Source organism: Heteronotia binoei, chromosome 14 (assembly GCF_032191835.1).
Source record: "Heteronotia binoei isolate CCM8104 ecotype False Entrance Well chromosome 14, APGP_CSIRO_Hbin_v1, whole genome shotgun sequence".
Lineage (NCBI taxonomy): Eukaryota > Metazoa > Chordata > Lepidosauria > Squamata > Gekkonidae > Heteronotia > Heteronotia binoei.
This window is the reverse complement of record NC_083236.1, coordinates 45,899,257-45,917,628: the sequence shown is the minus strand read 5'-3', so window position 1 is coordinate 45,917,628 and position 18,372 is coordinate 45,899,257. Positions and strand designations below refer to the sequence as shown.

The 18,372-nt window shown below is 45.4% G+C and overlaps 1 protein-coding gene across 1 annotated transcript in view; it reads left to right on the top strand.

Moving 5' to 3' along the window:
• LOC132582302 (capping protein, Arp2/3 and myosin-I linker protein 2-like) overlaps positions 1 to 17,827 on the top strand; it is a 42,333-nt gene extending 24,506 nt beyond the window's left edge. The window contains exons 3-11 of the mRNA XM_060253839.1: positions 3,660 to 3,763; positions 5,882 to 6,287; positions 9,620 to 9,739; positions 10,947 to 10,983; positions 13,030 to 13,101; positions 13,893 to 14,243; positions 14,829 to 14,936; positions 16,419 to 16,523; positions 16,836 to 17,827. Of these exons, the coding sequence (XP_060109822.1) occupies positions 3,660 to 3,763; positions 5,882 to 6,287; positions 9,620 to 9,739; positions 10,947 to 10,983; positions 13,030 to 13,101; positions 13,893 to 14,243; positions 14,829 to 14,936; positions 16,419 to 16,523; positions 16,836 to 17,005 (1,473 nt within the window). The 3' untranslated portion in view covers positions 17,006 to 17,827. The remainder of the gene's footprint in view (positions 1 to 3,659; positions 3,764 to 5,881; positions 6,288 to 9,619; positions 9,740 to 10,946; positions 10,984 to 13,029; positions 13,102 to 13,892; positions 14,244 to 14,828; positions 14,937 to 16,418; positions 16,524 to 16,835) is intronic.
• Positions 17,828 to 18,372: the final 545 nt, after the last annotated feature.

The following is an 18,372-nucleotide window of genomic DNA, read 5'->3' as shown; positions in this document are numbered from 1 at the left end:
TTATTCTTGGATTAAGACAATCCGAATTGTATATTGGACTGTGGGCCTCTTTAAAGTTTTGTGAACTTTAGTACCTTATTTGGACGGAGTTTTTGAATTCTACTAAGTTTCTGATTAGTTGTCACTCTTTTTTTTATATGACAGTTCTTGTCTTTGGATTGTATGCGTTATAGATTTTTGTATAAGGTTTTCCACTTTTCCTTGTATTTATATTAATAAGACACATTTGTTTGTGTCAAGAATTTGTTTTTCGTTATTACTGTGATTCTAATCACAGTTTGTATTTTCATTGCCCCAGGTCCCAGCAGGGGTTCCCTGGTTTCAGGGACTCCTTTCTGCCGTGGACAGCTGGGTTGCAGCGGGAACCCCTTCCCTAAACAAGGACATTGCCACACAACATCCTCAGCACCAGGAACTCCTTTGCCTATTAGGCTACATCCTCCTGATGTAGCCAGTCCTTCAAGAGCTTACAGGGCTGTTCTTATAGGGCCTACTGTGAGCTCTTGGAAGATTAGCTACATCAGGGGTGTGTGGCCTAATAGGCAAAGGAGTTCCTGCTACAAAAAAAAGCCCTGCTCAGAGCAATGGCATAACCCAGAAGTGATGTCATTGCATTGGGGATGTTTCATGGGTACGCTCTAGTATTTGGGCAGAATCGATGGTTTAGAGGGCAAAAAAAACACTCTTTGGTTTTGAGGTTGAAAAAATGTCCCTGTCCACCCCGGGATGCCCCCCAAATCACCCTGCCAGACAGGTGAGAGGACGTGGCAACTGTACGCTCCACACTGTAGTCGTGATCACAGTCTGGGCCCAACATGCCTGATAATAGTGGAAAGTCCTGTCAAGACACAGCCGACTTAAATATTTCCTCTAAGCTGTGAAATTTTGTGAGCAAAAAATCTACTTTGTGAGCTCCTGGCATTAAAGTTGTGAGCTGCTGTATAAATTAGTTTGCTCTGGGGCCATTTTTCCTGAGCTAAGACAAAAAAGTGTGAGCCAAATGCTAAAAAACTATGAGCTAGCTCACACAAACTCAGTTTAGAGGGGACACAGCAAGGTCATTCTTCCAATTACTAGCCATTTCTAGCTTACTTGACCTTGCTTAGCTTCTGAGATCTGACAGGATTGAGGTCACCTGGACTACCCAAGTCAGGAATCAAAGTGCAGGGGGAACATAACCAAGGGTTAAGATCTGCCTCAGATTACTTTTTTGAGGAGGTGAATCAAGGTTTAAACTGCCTGGGATGAGTTCAAGCTGTGAACAGGACTCTGGAACTTGACATTTTAGGTGGACCTTTGGCTCAGTGTGTGAGAGTATCTGCTTGGCATGCTGAAGGTTCTAGATTTGATCTCAGCACCTCCAGTTAGCAGAACCATGTAGCAGCTGTTGGGAAAGACCTCTTCCTGTGACTCTGGAGAGCCATTGCCTATCAGAATAAGGCCAGACTGCCCTTGGTAGGTTCAGAACAAGACAGCTTTATCTGTTCATGTGGCTTCCAGAAGGTACACCAACCAATCCCATCTCCAAAGCATTCCTTTCTTGAAGAGTGTTTGCCAGGACAGAGTTGTGAGGGAGGTTATTGATCCAAGTGTTTAAATACAAGAGGGCTAATTTGTCTCGGGGAAGGCAATGGCAAACCACATCGTAGAAAGTCTGCCGTGAAAACGTGGCGAGAACAATGTCACCCCAGAGTCGGAAACGACTGGTGCTTGCACAGGGAACCTTTCCTTTCCAATTTGCAAAATTGGTCTGGCACTTCAAGGGCTTCTGTGCCCTGACCAGATTCCCATGAGATGCTTTTTTATGTGGTTTCTTTTTTCTTTTTTAAATTTTAAATAGTTTATTAAAATTTCAAAGTAATACAAAAATAAAATAAAATAAAAAGTGAAACTCAAAATTACAGAGCAAAATTAAAACTAAAACAAAATAGAGCAAGACTGCAAAATAATACATACATAGTATATCCATACAGACAAACCATCAGACACTCGATAGCAAACAAAATTCAAGTATCTCCTTGGGAATTTACAACATGGATTACTTTGGGAAGTTACATATTGAAAAAAGCAAAACTATTTCTCTTCAAAATTTTACTTATACGATGAATTTTCAGATGTAAGAATCTGTGATGCCAACTTATCTGAAACAAGGATATCCCATACTTTTATAAACCACTTTCTAACTGTTGGAGTAGACCTTTTCTTCCAGTCCTGAGCTATTCCAATTAAAGAAGCTACTAAATGTTGCTGCAATTTAGTAACTTCTGTATTTCCCCAAAAGTTTAGGAGTATAGACTCTGGAGAATTAGGAATTGTAGCTCCAGCTATACAGTTAATGATTGGCAGAATCTTGTTCCAGAAGCACATTATAATTTTGCATTCCCACCAGCAGTGCAAAAATGAACCTGGGGCCCCACACTGCTTCCAGCAATTTGTTGATGTTACTGACTTGCAGTGATAGAGTTTTTGCGAAGTCATGTACCATCTTGAGAAAACTTTGTAATTTTGAAATCTAATGTTGTTTGACTTTGATTTAAACAAACAGTCAGACCATATCGTTTTCCATTGAGACTCACTCGGTATTAAATCTTAATTTCTATGCCAAGCCTTTTGTTGCGATGATAACAATGACCATTTATTTCTATTTAAGAGCTCATAAATGGATTTCAGTACCCCCTTCAATCTAGGAAAGCCGGCTTTCAAACGTTTCAAAAGTTGTGAGATCCCTTGGAAAAGCATTTTTCAAATCATTCACCTTAGTCATAGAAAATATTTGTTGATATTTAAACCAAGGAATGCTGAACCCAATTTTTTTCTCCATCTGCTTTTGTGAGTATAATTTCCCCCTGTAAGTTAAATCACATAGTCTAAAGATATTAACTTCTCTCCACTCTTTAAAGGAAATTGAAGATCTTCCAGGAGCAAACCAAGTCTGACCAATTTTTATGTGGTTTCAAAGAGTTTTCTAGACCCAAATCTTATTTTGTATTTTTAATGTGTGTATGCATGTGTACACCTGTAAGTCATAGTGACCTCTAGTGACGGTCCCCTACCTGGAGCATGGAGGCTATTCAGATACGTGACGGAATAAAGCCTGCCCCTGCCCTCCTGGCTCTGGTATTCCAAGGAGGTCTCCCATCCAAGTTCTTGCCAGAGTCGACCCTGCTGAGCTTCTGAGATATGACAAGATCAGGCTTGCCTGGGCTATCCAAGTCCACACCCAAATCTTGATGAAGCTGAAAGCTTGTGGTGGCTGTCTGGACAAACAGTTTATTTCTTCTCTCTGAGTCTGCTGCAAGACTGAATAATCCTCCATAACAGTTCTGCTTTCCTGGGGACACAGGTTGTTTGTTGAATTCATATGTCACTTTTTCAGTATAAATTGTCAATGTGCCAGGGCTGGAATTCTATCAGGAGCTCCTTTGCATATTAGGCCACACACTCCTGATGTAGCCAATCCTCCAAGGCTTTTTTGTAAGCTCTTGGAGGATTGGCTACATCAGGGGTGTGTGGCCTAATATGCAAAGGAGCTCCTGATAGACTCCCACCCCTGCAAAGCGCTCTACAACTTTGAAAGGATAACAGATAATAAACCAGTTCCAGCTGACTGTTTTCTCACATCTCCTGTCTGTTGCTTTAACTATGGCACTTGCTCCTAGGTGCAGCCAGCGGTGCGCGAGAACGATGAAGACCGAAGCATTGCGAGGTTGGATGAAGGCCTAGACGACTTCTTCACAAAGAAGGTGATTCATGAGCACTTACCGTAAGTGAAGACTTTGACTTAATCAGGGGAGGGGAGCGCTTCAAGCCAAGGAGAAGTGGGGAGGGGGGCTGAAATTTGGGGATAGGGTGGAGACGGTGTGCTTTTCACCATAGGCAGTGACAGTCAAGGATCCAGTATCCTCAAGAAAGACTGTAAAACTGATGCTAAGGGAAGTATTATTAGAGTTGGCTGACCACTTTTATAGTAGATATGTTTAGCAGGTTAAATGGAATTGCTTGGATTATAAACGAATTATAAACTTGAATTATGTTCATGAAAATGCAATCTGAGGGTAGACTGCAAAAGCTGTCTGACATGCAGAGACGCTAGAGGAAGCAATCTAAGGGCCCAGGGATGGTTCTAGCACTGTAGCTTCCCACTGTTTCTATGCAGCCAACTTACCTACCTTCTTCTGCAGCAGCATGCTGAACAATTGCCCAGTGCTGTCTCCGGAGAGCCAATGAGTGCTCAGAACATGGCATGCTCTAAATTCTGGGGTCCATCCGAAGTAAGCCAGTCTCCACTAGTGTTCATGAGCAGATTTTTCCTCTGACAGAGCAGTCCCTAGGCTCACAGGGTTGGCCAGACTTGCTTAATGGAAGAGCCACATAGAATAAAGTCATGTGTTTGAGAGCCACAAGACATGGATGTCAGATGTTTGAGAGCTGCAAGACATCAACGTCAGATGTTTGAGGGAAGGAAGGAAGAGGGGTGGGAGGGAAGGAAGGAAGGAAATAGATGGGGAGAGATGGGAAGGAGAGATGGAAAGAAAGCAACTTTAACTTTAAATGCATTTTCCAAGCCATCAGCTGACTTGGCTTGGAGAAGTGATTTAAAGAGACAAATGCCTTCTCCAAGCCAGACAATGGGATGACTTTGAGAACCGCACAATATGTGTGAAAGAGCCACATATGGCTCCTGAGCCACAGTTTGGCCACCCTTGCCCTAGAGCTTTTCTTCTTTTATTTATTCACTTATTTCTACCCTGCTTTTCTCTCCAATGAGGATGCCTAGTGGTTTGCAACACTGTTTGCCTCCTCCTACATTTTATCCTCTCAACAACGACCCTGTGGGGCGGATTGAGGGTGAGTGACTGGCCCAAGGTCACAGGGTGAGCTTCCATGGAGGAGTGGGGGTTCGAACTTGGGTCAACCAAATCCTAGTCCAGCCACCACAGCCATGCTTGATCTATTCTTCTATCCCTGGGAACGAAAATGTTGTGATAGGCTGCTGCAGGTACTATGGCTTGATAGGTTCAGACTACACAAACTCGTAGGAGGCATAAACTTTTGTGTGCATGCTGTCCTGGATGTATCAGTTTGCGCGTTAAGCAAGACAGTTGTCTTATAGCCGCTGTCTAAAAATATACTTTCTAATTGGAGTCCGGTGTCTGCATGATCACACAGCAAGTATTATCATGTAATTCAACAGCAACCCAAAACATTTATGGGAAGAGAGATCCAATGGTGCGTTCACACTACACTAAATAATGTGTTTTACATCCAGATTTTACTGTGTAAGAATAACAAAAATCCAGATGTAAAATGCATTATTCAGTGTAGTGTGAAGGCACCACTAAATAGCCCGATTCTCCTTCGGAAAAGTCAGTGCTCTTGAGTCTTCCTTATCAGTCCCCATTACAGAGACAATTGAATTTCCCTGCTCCTTTTCCAATGTGAAAGAGCCGCATGGCGCAGAGTGGTAAAGCTGCAGTCCTAAGCTCTGCTCACGATCTGAGTTCGATCTCAGCGGAAGCTGGGTTCAGGTAGCCAGCTCGAGGTTGACTCAGCCTTCCATCCTTCCGAGGTTGGTAAAATGAGTACCCAGCTTGCTAGGGGGAAAGCATAGATGACTGGGGAAGGCAATGGCAAACCACCCCATTAAAAAGTCTGCAGTGAAAACGTCATGATGAAACGTCACCCCAGAGTCGGAAATGACTGGTGCTTGCACAGGGGACTACCTTTTTTCGCAATGTGAAATGGGCATATTTTGTTCTGCAAGGGCCTCTCCCGTGGCTATTCGCTGGGGACCCTGACCTCATCCCATCTAAAGCTGCAGGTTTTGGGGGCAGCCCTTCAAGGTTGTTTTCTTGTTTTTCTCTCTGCCGCCTGGCTACAGCCCCGTTACACCAGAAGCCTCCCCGGCATTGGCCACCCCACCGTCTTCTGGCTCTCGGACCCTCAAAAAGAAAATAGGACACTTCTTTGCCTTCAAGAAGCCCAAGTCGGGCCGGGCTGGCAGGCCGGAGAAGGAGCCTGAGGGCAGCCCTTCCACAACGAGGGGCAGGAGGCTGATGCTGAGTGACATTCTGAGGGCCCCCAGCAAAGCCAGCGAATCCCCCAAAGGACTCAGCAAGTCTGAAGAAGGAGGGCTGGCTGGGGACAGCAGGAGCCCCCTGGAGCAAAGCCAGACCCCAGACAGTTCTCGCAGGACTCGGACGAACTACTCCCGGGAAGGGAAATCCCAGTCCCTGATACTCCTGTCCGGCGAGGACGAAGAGACACTCGGGGTGCGGCATGAGAAAGTAAGTCTCGTTTTCCTGTGCAGCTCAATGAGATCACAGTATAACTGAGACCACGGAGGAGATACTAAACCACAACAAAGATAAAACTCTCCGTGTTAAAACACAATTCTGACTCTATAATGAATATATAGTATCAAAACACAAAAAGAGTATCATCAATACAAAACATATCAGTCATGCAGAAAGTTAAAGCCTTATTAGTTCCACAATGCTACTACTGTCCTTATATGGCACAAAGCCACTATATTATTTTCCAGTGCTATGTTTGAGAAAAGGTCCAACGGCGAACCGGTCCACTTAGCAAGCCGTTTCAGATCTCTAATCCTTCTGGGGACCAATCTTGTATTTTATGTGTGATTTTCTAGGTCCAGTAGTGCCAAAAATTATACAATCATCATCTGTGTCAATCCATAGTTAATCCATTCCATAGTTAATCCATTCCAATGCCTGTTTTGCTGACATGGAATGGATTAACTATGGCATTCCCGCTATTATGCATAAAAATTAGCTTGGAATTCTGGATTGACATGGATGATGATCGTATAATTTTTGGCACTTCTGGACCTAGAAAATCACACATAAAATACAAGATTGGTCCCCAGAAGAAGGATTAGAGATCTGAAACGGCTTGCTAAGTGGACCGGTTCTCCGTTGGACCTTTTCTCAAATATAGCACTAGAATATAATATAGTGGCTTTGTGCCATATAAGGACAGTAGTAACATTTTGGAACGAATGAGGTTTTAATTTTCTGCATGACTGATATGTTTTGTATTGATGATACTCTTTTTGTGTTTTGATACCATATATTCATTCTACAGTCAGAATTGTGTTTTAAGATGGAGAGTTCTATCTTTGTTGCAGCTCAGTGAGATGGCAGACCATTCCTTTCGTGCTGGAAAAAGTCAAGCGTGTGGTGATTCAGAACCTAAATACATGCTAAATTTTCCTCCTCCAGTCTGCACGTAGGGTTGCCAATCTCCAGGAGGGGTTTGGAGATCTGGAATCGCAACCGATCTCCAGAGTACAGAGATCAATTCCCCTTGAGAGAATGGCAGCTTCAGAGGGCAGACTCTATGGTATACCATAGGTTCGGTGTGAAATCTGTCCCCAGATTTCCCTTCCACAGGCTCTGCCCCCAAATCTTCAGGAATTTCCCAGGTCACAGTTGGCAATCCCATCTGCGTGATCAAATGCGTATCATGAGTTCTGTGCTGGAACCTTCATCCCAACCACGTATGGCTCCGATTTAGAGGAGGCTTCAGCCTGCCCCTGTGCTGATTTCCTACCCTGAAAAAGCCCTGGGAGAGCTGTTGTTTGTCCCATTTGGGGTTCATGTACACTTATGGGGTCCACAGGTCTCCCAACTGGGCAAAGAGCAGTCCCTCTGGGGATGTTTCATGTCTTGGCGGGAAAAGCTTCAGCCCCCATCACTGTGGTCCTAATCCAGATTTGGCCCGCATGTGCCTTGGATTAAGTGCCTAGCACAGAATTTAGAATACGCTTTTTATTTCACAGCCAGGGGGAGGAAATCTTAACATTCAGTGGCGTCTCAGGTTGGGACGTGGCAAGCATTGTTGCCGAAATGGCTTCCCAGGCTTCCTCACAGAAAGCCTCTCTCTATGCAGCTGTACGGAAATCGGCCCCGCGTTGTTCTCTGGTTCCGTTCAGAGACAAAACTGCTAATGCAACTGAGAGAACAGAAAGGAAGTGTTTCTGATAGACAAATCAAGCTGCATTTGGTGATGAACAAGCTGCGTTTCCTGTAGTTGCTGACTGCTTTGGAGAGAAGGGGATGTGGCACAATATGGCTGGGCGTTGGGTCTCCCTTGCCTGATTTGTGCCCCCCCTCCCCCCGCCATCAGCAGGATACTGTTCAGGCAGGTGGGCAGGGCAGGCTCCTTATTTTATTTATTTTATTTGACTTATATCCCACCCTCAGGGTGGGTTACATCATAGCTAAACAAAAACAATTTGCAATTCCATATAGCTAAAACCATGAAAATCCAGAAAAATAGACTGTGACCAATTTTGCACTCACCCTTACTCCGCCCTCATGTCCGCCAGTTTGGTGTAGTGGTTAAGTGTGCGGACTCTTATCTGGAAGAACCGGGGTTGATTCCCCACTCCTCCACTTGCACCTGCTGGAATGGCCTTGGGTCAGCCATAGCTCTGGCAGAGGTTGTCCTTGAAAGGGCAGCTGCTGTGAGAGCCCTCTCCAGCCCCACCCACCTCACAGGGTGTCTGTTGTGGGGGAGGAAGGTAAAGGAGATTGTGAGACTCTTTGGAGTGGAGGGTGGGATATAAATCCAATATCTTCTTCTTCTTCTCTGCGCGGCATCCTCCCGATTTCCCACAACTTGCGCCAGGGCTGCAGCAAACACAGCAAACGGAAACCACTAAAAACCAGTTTCCATTTGCTGTGTGAAAACCGCGATGTTTGCTGCAGCCCTGATGCAAATAGTGGGAAATCAGGAGGACTCTGCGCGGAGAAGACGGACGTGAAGGCGGAGTAAGGTGAGTGCGAAATCGGTCTAAGTTAACAAGCTCTGCCTCAGATGTAACAGCCTTCAATTCAAAGCAAATTCTGATGGAAACCGATCCTGGATTACCAATATGAAAGGGGGGGGAGGGCAACAGCAAGTGATGTCTGCTGTTTCAACCAAAAATCTGCCGAAAGAGCTGTTTTACAGGCCCTGCACTACTGAAGCAGGTCCTGCAAGGCCTGGCTCTCCAGTGGCAGCTCATTCCACCAGGCAGGAGCCATGGATGAAAAGGCCCTGGCTCTGGTTGAGGCCAGTGGGACAGCTCTGGGGGCAGGGAGCACCAAATGGGTTCATGCAGGGAGAGGCAGTCTTGAAGCTATGCTGGTCCCTTGCCATAGAGATCTTTAAAGGTAAGAACTAGCACCCTGAAGCGGACCCGGTACCCAATAGGCAACCAGTGCAGTTTGTGCAGCACCAGATGGATCCATGCCCATTTATGACATTAATTACAGAAAAGAGATGTTCAAAGATATATGTTGTCCCAAACAGACAGAATTTTAGCAGCGAAAGCCTTAAGTGAAGAGTAATTTAGACCTGAAACTGGTGAGATGGCTTTGGTTATGACTGTTACAGGGAGGGGAAGGATGTACCTACAGGCTCAAGAGACGCTTTGATCCATTGGTGGACTGGGGGGAGGGATAAGATTTGGTCCCCCCTGAGCTGCTGGGCAAGAGCAGATGGTTGTTGGTGAAAGCTGGCATGTTGTGGTCTGTGCCACTGAAAGACTGAGTGATGTCACAGTGACCCAGCAAGAGTGCCTAGATTTGCCCTATGGTTTGCCCCACAGAAGAGGCCGTTTGAGAGAAGTGACGGAGAGCTGCCCAGTTCCTTCGAGCAGAGAGTCCATGTCATGCTGCATCGGATTGGCGTCACCAAGGTGTTACCTTCTGAAGGCAAAAAGAAGCAGGTGAGAGACGGCAATGCCGCCTTTGGGGTTGGGCTCTTCGCTTTGGTGCTACTGGTTCTAAGCAGGAGTTTGCCGAACAGTTTTGTATTTGTGCTGTCCCGCAGGAATTCCAAGGGAGATGGTAAAACTGAAGAGATTTTTGAGGCCTGGGCCCCCATTGTGAGGCTGGCCATATCTTTGTCTGCTTTGATTTGTGCAGTTTTTGAGTAAACCACGTGTGCTACTCTAAGGCACAGCCTGCTCGTTTTTGCTTAAATTGCAAAATAACTTATAATAGGAATCTGAATTGTCTTAACAGTATCAGCAAATGCAAATCTCTGTGAAAGGAAGTACACAATCTGAGCGGCCTGTTTCAACAAATACATTATAAATATTTATTTAAAATAGCTTACACAATCTTTTTTCGTCAGCAACAAACTCAATGTAAAAACTGTATCACAAACCCACATCAAACAAATCCTAATCTATAAACTTTCTATCACAAAAGCAGACAATATAAAAACCAATCAAAGCCTCCCCCTCCGGGTTGAATCGTATCAAAAGCTTTCTTGAATCAAAATAATTTTTTTAGAATTTCTGCTATGTAAAGAGGGGGAGACCCTGCACATACTTACAGCTCGTTCCAGTCTTGAGACCAGATACCCCAGTGATTACCTTGAATCCCTTGCACAAAGATTAAAACCATACATTAAAAGCTCTTCTGAACAACTCTGCATGAACATCCAAAAGGAAGTGTTCTTGGCACGCTCACACTTGCCAGGATTTCTTTTATTGTAATGCATGCAGGGAATCACTACATGCAGGAAGCCAGCCCTTGTGGCCTTTTGATCCATTCCATGATTCTAGATACAACTCAGTTACCAAGTCTCTGCACAGACTCTTTGGGGAGTGTATCCCCCAGGAGAGTAATGAAAAATAATATAAAGACAAGAAACCCAGCCTCGGTCATGCATCCACTACAACTTCCCCCCTCCAATATACAAATCCTGGCACTGCACCAACTGAGATTCTCTTAGAGATAGATCCAGGTGGGCAGCCGTGTTGGTTTGAAGTAGTAGACCAAAGTAGTCTTAAAGGTGCTCTCTCCTACTGTGATTCTTTTGGTTTCCTTTGCCATACCACCTTTTTGATGTAAGCCCCACCAAATATAAGTACTTATTTCCTGAAAAGGATCTACCTCTGAGAATTTCTTTGGATTCTTTTGCAGAGCAAAGATGGGGAGATCAAGAAAGCTGGTTCCGATGGTGAGTAGCACTTGAACCCTCCCCCCCCCACCATCATTGGCCCTCTCCAGCTGTTAGAATAATGTGATGCTTGAACACTTTCTAGTCAGCCTGTTGCAGTGAGTCTTAATTCATGGTGGTACAGGGGTTAGAGATCTGGGTTCAAATACCTATCCTCACTATGCCATGAAGTGCATTGCAAATTTTGGGATAGCCCAGTATCTCTCTGTCTAACCTAGTTTACAGGGTTCTCAGTTTCAATGGGTAACAAGATTTTCAGGGTATAAGCTTTTGTGAGTCAAAGGACTTGTGTCTGACTAAGGGAGCACTGACTCTTGAAAGCTTGTGCCCTGAAAACCTTGAATCTAGCTCTCTTATAGAGTTCTAGTGAAGATAAAAGCGGGGGGCGGTAGGACAAAAAAGTGAGTAATAAATAATAAGTGCATTAGAATTGTTGCCTGTATCAGGGCAGAAAAATATTTGAAATTTCTGGCTCATCTTTGCACAACAGGCACCACTCCGAATCAATACTCCCTCTAAACTTTAGAGTCTCGTGAGCAAAAATTCTACTTTGTGAGCTACTGGCATTTAAAGCTGTGAGTTACTGCATAAATTAGCTTGCTCTGGGGCCATTTTTCCTGAGCAAAGACAAAAATGTGTGAGCCAGAGGCTAAAAAACTGAGCTAGCTCACACTTGCTCAGTGTGGAGGGAACACTGCTCCCAATACTGAATTGAAAGCTACTTTGGAAACATTGTTTTGTATATGGCTTGAATGATTGCAATTTCTAAAACACAAGTGTAAAGCTCCTTTGGACATCTGGAATTAGGCAGAATCAATGTTTAATGCTTTGAACACCAGCTTGGCTCCTGGAAATGTGTACAACTCGATAGTCGTAAAATGACACAAACCAAGAATTACCTTCCTCTGCCTACAAGGATATATTGAGCAGGGATGACATCTACTGGCTGCAATGTGCAAATGCCACACTCTATAGCCTGAAGATGCTTCCTGGCTTCATCAACATCAAGCCATTTGCTCTTTTCCATGTTAAAAAGAAATTAACAGTATCGCTGGTTGTTCTGTATTTGTACCTTTTTTCATGGTGGAGGGAAAAGTCAGTACATTTTAGAAAATGTGATGCAGGTCTTCCTTTGCCAACACTTAAATGTGCTGCTTTTCACTGCGTAGATAAACTGTTTCTGATTGAGTCCCATGGCACTTTTAAGACCAACAAGGTTTTATTTACAGTATAAGTTTTTTGTGTGTACCTGACGAACTGTCCTTGAATAAAATTTTGTTGATCTTAAAAGTGCCATGGATCTCCAACTTTGTTCTAGAGAAACTGTTGTTGGAGTTAGCATATTGCAAATCCAACAGAAACTACTGCTCAGTGACAAACAAGGTATTTATCAGCCAGGTTTTAAATATTCAGTGCCTTATAAGGACTGGATCCTAAGAACCCTCATGAATTAGCTCAAGGGATCTTTCTGCAGTTGAAAGCAAGATGGTTTCCTGCAGTGTTGCCGCTTATTCCAGGGCAAAACTGGAGCAAAGGCCCTGAGGACACAGCATTTTTTGGAAAGGATTTCTGAAATGACTCCAAATTGGGCCAGCAGGATAGACAAAGAAACAGATCCCCTCGATTCACCATGTAGCATAAAATCAGCTTGTAGGAGTGCTACTAAGGCTAGATCTCACAGTGGTGTTAAACTTGTATCTGGATTGTACTATTTGAGGCTGCAAGTGTGTGTGTGAGGGGGGAGGGGGAATCACAAGATTTGAATACTTCTGGGCCAAAAAAAAATCTCTATGCAGAGAAAAGAAGCACACAGGAAGACATGTTCTATTCTAGCCCTGCTATGCTCTCTTTCTACGCACAGGGATTTTTATTTTCTGCATGCCAGGAGTATTGATGCAGTCTGAAATGGCATGGTCCCTAAATGATAACTTCAGAGTCCTTTTGGGGGGTACAGCTGTGCCCCTTGAGCTCCCTTTAGGTGTGACCCCATAATGAAGGATTCTCAGCTTCTGGCCTGCTCCCTGAATATGGCTATTTCCTTCCTAGGGGACATCGTGGACAGCTCAGCGGAGCCTCCTCCTTGCACCCTGAAATCTCGGACACACTCCATGTCTACAGGTAGGTGTGCTGTGAGCTTCTGAATCTCCTCTGCCTTGAAGTTCTCGCTCTCTTCAGGCAGCCTTTTGCATGGTTCTCACCTCCAGTCTTGCAGCTTGAGTGCAGTCTCCTAAGCTATCACCCGCTGTTTGAGAGACATTCTTATCTAGCCTCAGGTATTGAGAGAAGCATTCTAGCCCAGCTCTGCTGTGCTACTTTTCTATATACAGGGATTTTAAAATTTTATTTTGCTTGCAAGTGTGTGCCCTACGTGCAGTCTGAAAACATGTCTTCATGTCCTAGGCAGTTACAGAAACTGTTTCTACAGACTGTAGTCATGTGAGAGTGGTGACAACATGACCAAGAAATCAGTAGCACTTAACGGCTTTTCTTTTTGAGGCAGGAACTCCTTTGCATATTAGGTCACACACCCCTGCTGTAGCCAGTTGTCCTGGAGCTTACAGTAGGCCCTGTACTAAGAGCCCTGTAAGCTCTTTGAAGATTGGCTACATGAGGGAGGTGTGGCCTAACATGCAAAGGAGTTCCTGCTACAAAAAAAGCCCTGGTAGCACTCATGTTCCTCCTGAGCTGAATGTGAGTAAAAAGGCACTTAGGGTGACTCACAGCAGTTCAGTTGGGCTAGTCAGCCTTCTCCTGGGCAGAAAAGAAAACTGTGGATAAGTTTCTTTGGAGGTACAAGCAGAGTTTAGAGCCAAGAATGGACCCAAGTATGCCTGCCCATGGGGAGAATGTTTGGGGCACTCTGGCCCATCCTTTGGCATGAGACGACATATTGCATCACTGTTTTACAGACCCCTCTGTGCGGTTAGGGCCTGCTGATGCTACCAGCAGAACCAGCACGGAGCTAAGCGGCGGATTCAGTGAAGGGAGACTCTCCTGGAAAGCTCTTGGGAAGCAACTGAACGCAGAGCTCAAAGGCAAATGTTCAGAACTCGGCTCTTCCCCGAGAAGAGCTTTTGCTGTTCAGGAGCCAGCCAGCCCCAGAGAGCAAAAAAGCAGGGAGAGCTGGACCAGCAGTTTGCCCAGGATTGGGAGAAGTTCTGCAGGCGCTCCTCCCATCAGAAGGACCAGCAATGCCGAAGAAGGACGGGCTTTCTCTGAACTGCAGAATTCATACGCTGACATAAACACGATTACGGGAGGTAAGTCTAGAATAAAATGCTTGCTGGTGCCAGAATCTTACTTTCTAAAATCCAGTTCCTTGTTCCCTGCAGAAACTTTAAAAGGTAGTCCCCTGTGCAAGCACCAGTCGTTTCTGACTCTGGGGTGATGTTGCATCACAACGTTTTCATGGCAGACTTTTTAAGGGGTGGTTTACCATTGCCTTCCTCAGTCATCTACACTTTCCCTCCAGCAAGCTGGGGACTCATTTTACCGACCTCAGAAGGATGGAAGGCCAACTGTGAGCTGGCCGCCTGAACCCAGCTTCTGCTGGGATCGAACTCAGGTTGTGAGCAGAGCTTGGACTGCAGCTTACCACTTTGCGCCACAGAGCTCTCTTAAGGATGCATTAATCAGAGGCAAAGTAGAGGGAAATGATAACCTGGCTTGCTTTGTGAGCTTGAATTTCTAGGAAGGCTGCAAGGAGTGCAGTTAATTAATCCAAATCTTGACAAAATCTGGGCCAAGGAAGGGATGCGCCAGCACCTTGGCTTCTTCTGGAAATGTAACTGCCATTTGCCAAGGCCTGGCTTGGGTGCTTTTTAAACGTGTCCTCTTCCTTTCAGACAATCAACTCAAACCCAAACCTCGCCCGAAGCCTGCAACAAACCGGAGGGCCATGTCTGTTCACGAGGAACAGCTCAGGGACCAAGCAAGTGCAGTGGAGCTGCACCGTAAGTAGAAACGGAGAGAACGCTGTGGCCAAGGGCAATGTTCCCTCTAAGCTGCAGTCTTGTGAGCAAACATTGTGAGCTCCTGGCATTAAAGTTGTCAGCTGTTGTATAAATGATTGTGCTCTGCGGTCGTCCTTCCTGAGCTCAGACAAAAATGTGTGACCTGGAGGCTAAAAGTCTGTGAGCTAGCTCACACTAACTTAGCTCAGAGGGAACACTGGCCAAGGTGTAATTGGAGGCAGGTGTGTCAGGAACCTTATGGCCCACAGTACAGAGAAAGAGCTGCCTGCCTCTGGGCGCCTCTCAGATAATCTCAAAACACATTTTTGATTTTGTGAGCAAAGTCAAACTTTCAGATCAGACTTGCTTTCCTCAGTTTGAGGTGGATCCCAATCCTGTGTCCTGCTAACAAACAAAAAAAAGTATTTACAGGGTACATACTTCTGGGGGTACATGGCAGAACAGAGTTCCAGAACTTCTCTGTGGGGGAGAGAATGCTCAGAAACTGTTTAAACATTCGTGAGGGGCACCCATGAGTTTCTCCTTCATTTCCCTCTTGAGAGTTCCAGCATCTCTTTTTCCGGGGGGCGGGGGGGAGCCCTGAGCAGCCATATAGGTTTAGCAGGAGCTCTGTAAGCTTCCTGTTGAAAGGGGAGGAGGAAGGCATTTATACCCCTTTCTTCCCTCCATTTTATCCTGTATAATCCTGTGAAGTTGGTTAGAGAGAGAGACTACTAGCCAAGGTTACGCTGTGAGAGTGAGCAGTTGAACCCTGGCCTCCCAGGTCCTAGGCTGAAATTCACCATGGCACTATGTTGTAGGTGGTTCAGACGCTATCAAAAAAGCTAGGGGCAGGATTGTTTTTTTAAGGTGAGGCCTGCCTGGAAGACTTTGCTCTGCTCTTTCATTTTAAGTGCGTTCCTTGAAGCACAGATCCAAAATTCCGTAAAGTGTTGAGCAGCCTGCTGTCCCAGCCTCAAACAACAGAGCTCTGGAACTCTCTCCCCAGGGAGATTTGTGTCCCCTGCTGCTGCTGCTGCTGCACCACCATCACCTTCCAGCGAGGGAAGTCTTTTTTGGTTTGTTTGGTATTTCCTCACCAAACGTTTCAATTGCTTTTATGTCTTTGTACATATTCCAGCTGTTTTAATGGTTTTAAGATGTGGTCTTATGTATGTTTTAAATCTGTTAGCTGCCTCGTTGACCTCTTGTGAACCCCCCCTCCCGATATACATTTTGTATACATTTTTTTTAAAAATTGAAAAAGAAGCTCTACTTCCAGTTAACTTATGGCTTTAGTCCCTCTTCCCTGAAACTGAAAATGGGTTCTCTTGTTGCCAAGAGGCCTGGAGCAGAACAGCAGCTGCCCCACCAGGGTGTTCGGCGATGATCAGATCTCCAGCCCTGTTTTTCTGTTCCAATCACAACAGGCCTTTCTGAACAGTTTGCTAACATCTTAAATGTGGCTTGATTTCCCTGCAGACACGAAACTCCCTCTTTGTCTGCAGCGCTCCCCAATCCTGAAATGGAAAATTAAGCCCAAGCCCCTGCTGGAACCTGAAACACCTGCATCATCTGACTCCCCAGGTAGGAATGGCAGAAGGATGTGTGTGTAAAACATCTTCCTTTTTTCCCCCTAGCTGCGAATTCAAATCACTGTTCAGTAAGAACTCCACAGGCTAAGTTCTAACACCACAATTCCTGACGAGGTGTTACTGCTACTGTCGTCTTGCACTGATGACAGATGAGCTGGCAATGTGTTTACCGCTTGCTTTTTGACAGCAGTTAAGTGTTTAGCATATTATTGATGCCAGCTCATACGTGCTGCATTCCGATTTCCTTGGAGCTGAACGAGCTCTGCTTGTGCTAGGTTGATAAGATTTTTGCGTTCTCTTGCAGGCACTCCACCCCAGGAAAGGACCACGGCAGCTACAGAGGCAAGGCCGAAAAAAGACACAGGTGAAGAGCTGCAGCCAGCTCTGGAACAGACTCTTGAGAATGCACAGAATACAGCCCTAGACCAAAGAACTGCTGTGCTGCCCCCTAAGTCACCGACACAGGAGCACTGAGTTGGTGCTGGTTGTTCCTGCATGGTGGCAGCTCAAGCGAAGGAGTGCAGAGGAAAGGCTAATGACTTGCAGCAGCTGGAAGGGTGTGAGCAATTCGGCACAGGGGGGCAAGCAAGCTCCATGGTGGCTCCATGGGTGGTAAAGCCAGAAGTGTTTCCAGAGGGACGGTAGCATTCCAACCCTTGCACGACTTCTGGGCTGTCCTTTTTCTTCACCTTTCGCTCTTGTATACTCTCATGTAAGTGCCCAGTGTTCTAACTGCTCACGTGGGAAAAGCCAAAAAAAAGCTGAATCCTCCAAGTCAGGCCATTTCCAGCAGCAGTTGTACACCTGTGAGCTGGTGCACATGCTAAAATGTTCCAGTGCCAGAAAACGAACCACCACCAGCAGGGGTGGGAGAAGTATTTTACATATGCTAAACTTGCCAGTCTTGCATTGTTACTTGGGCAACAGGGCGGGGCTTGGCCCGCCTGTGGCTTGTAGAAAAGGCTAAAAAGCAAGGGTGCAGCTGGGCCTTAAAGCCTGGCTCATCTTTCTCACGTTGACAATCTTACTCCTTCCTTCAGGATGAAAATAATAACGATCTGTTCCTAAGGTCCCTACTTCCTCTGGCCGCATCCCTTTATAGCATAGGTATCACCTAGGAACAAAACTTCCATTCTAGGTGAATATCTCTAGCACCAGTGAGGTTATCTGGCATGACTAAGGCAAGAGAACATGAGTGTGTATGTGTTTTTGGCAGCTTTCAGCAAGTTAAAACAAATAAAAGAGAGCCTTGGCCCCTCCTTCCCACAATTAAATGAGGATGGTTAATTCAAATCAGCAGAATTGTCCCTGTCTCATTTATTGTGGTGGTTAGGATTGTTGTCTTTGCTTCCCTTCTGTCTACCAGATCCAACAGTGCCTTGCTGTTACAGGAGTCAGGGTGGGTAAGGGAAGAGGAGATTATATACTCCAGCACATGGGGAAGTTGTGCTTCGCTTCTGCTCTGTGAAGATGATTTTCCACTGGGCCTGGGTTGGATTTTTCAAGCTCCATCTTAATAGGGAACAGCTCACCCTAATTCAGTCTGCTTTAAAGGAACCTATGGGTGTCTATGATTCCTATAAGTAAGGGGTTACTTCACATGTTTAACAGTTTCCTACATGGGATGACTGGGGGAGGCAATGGCAAACCACCCCGTAAAAAGTCTGCCGTGAAAACTTTGTGAAAGCAACATCACCCCAGAGTCGGAAATGACTGGTGCTTGCACAGGGGACTACCTTTATCTTTTATGTGGGAGCACTGCAGAGAACTAGAAGGTTAAAAACACACACAGTTTACTGTGCCATACTAAGAGTCAATGCCATCAGGTATAGTGTGTGCAC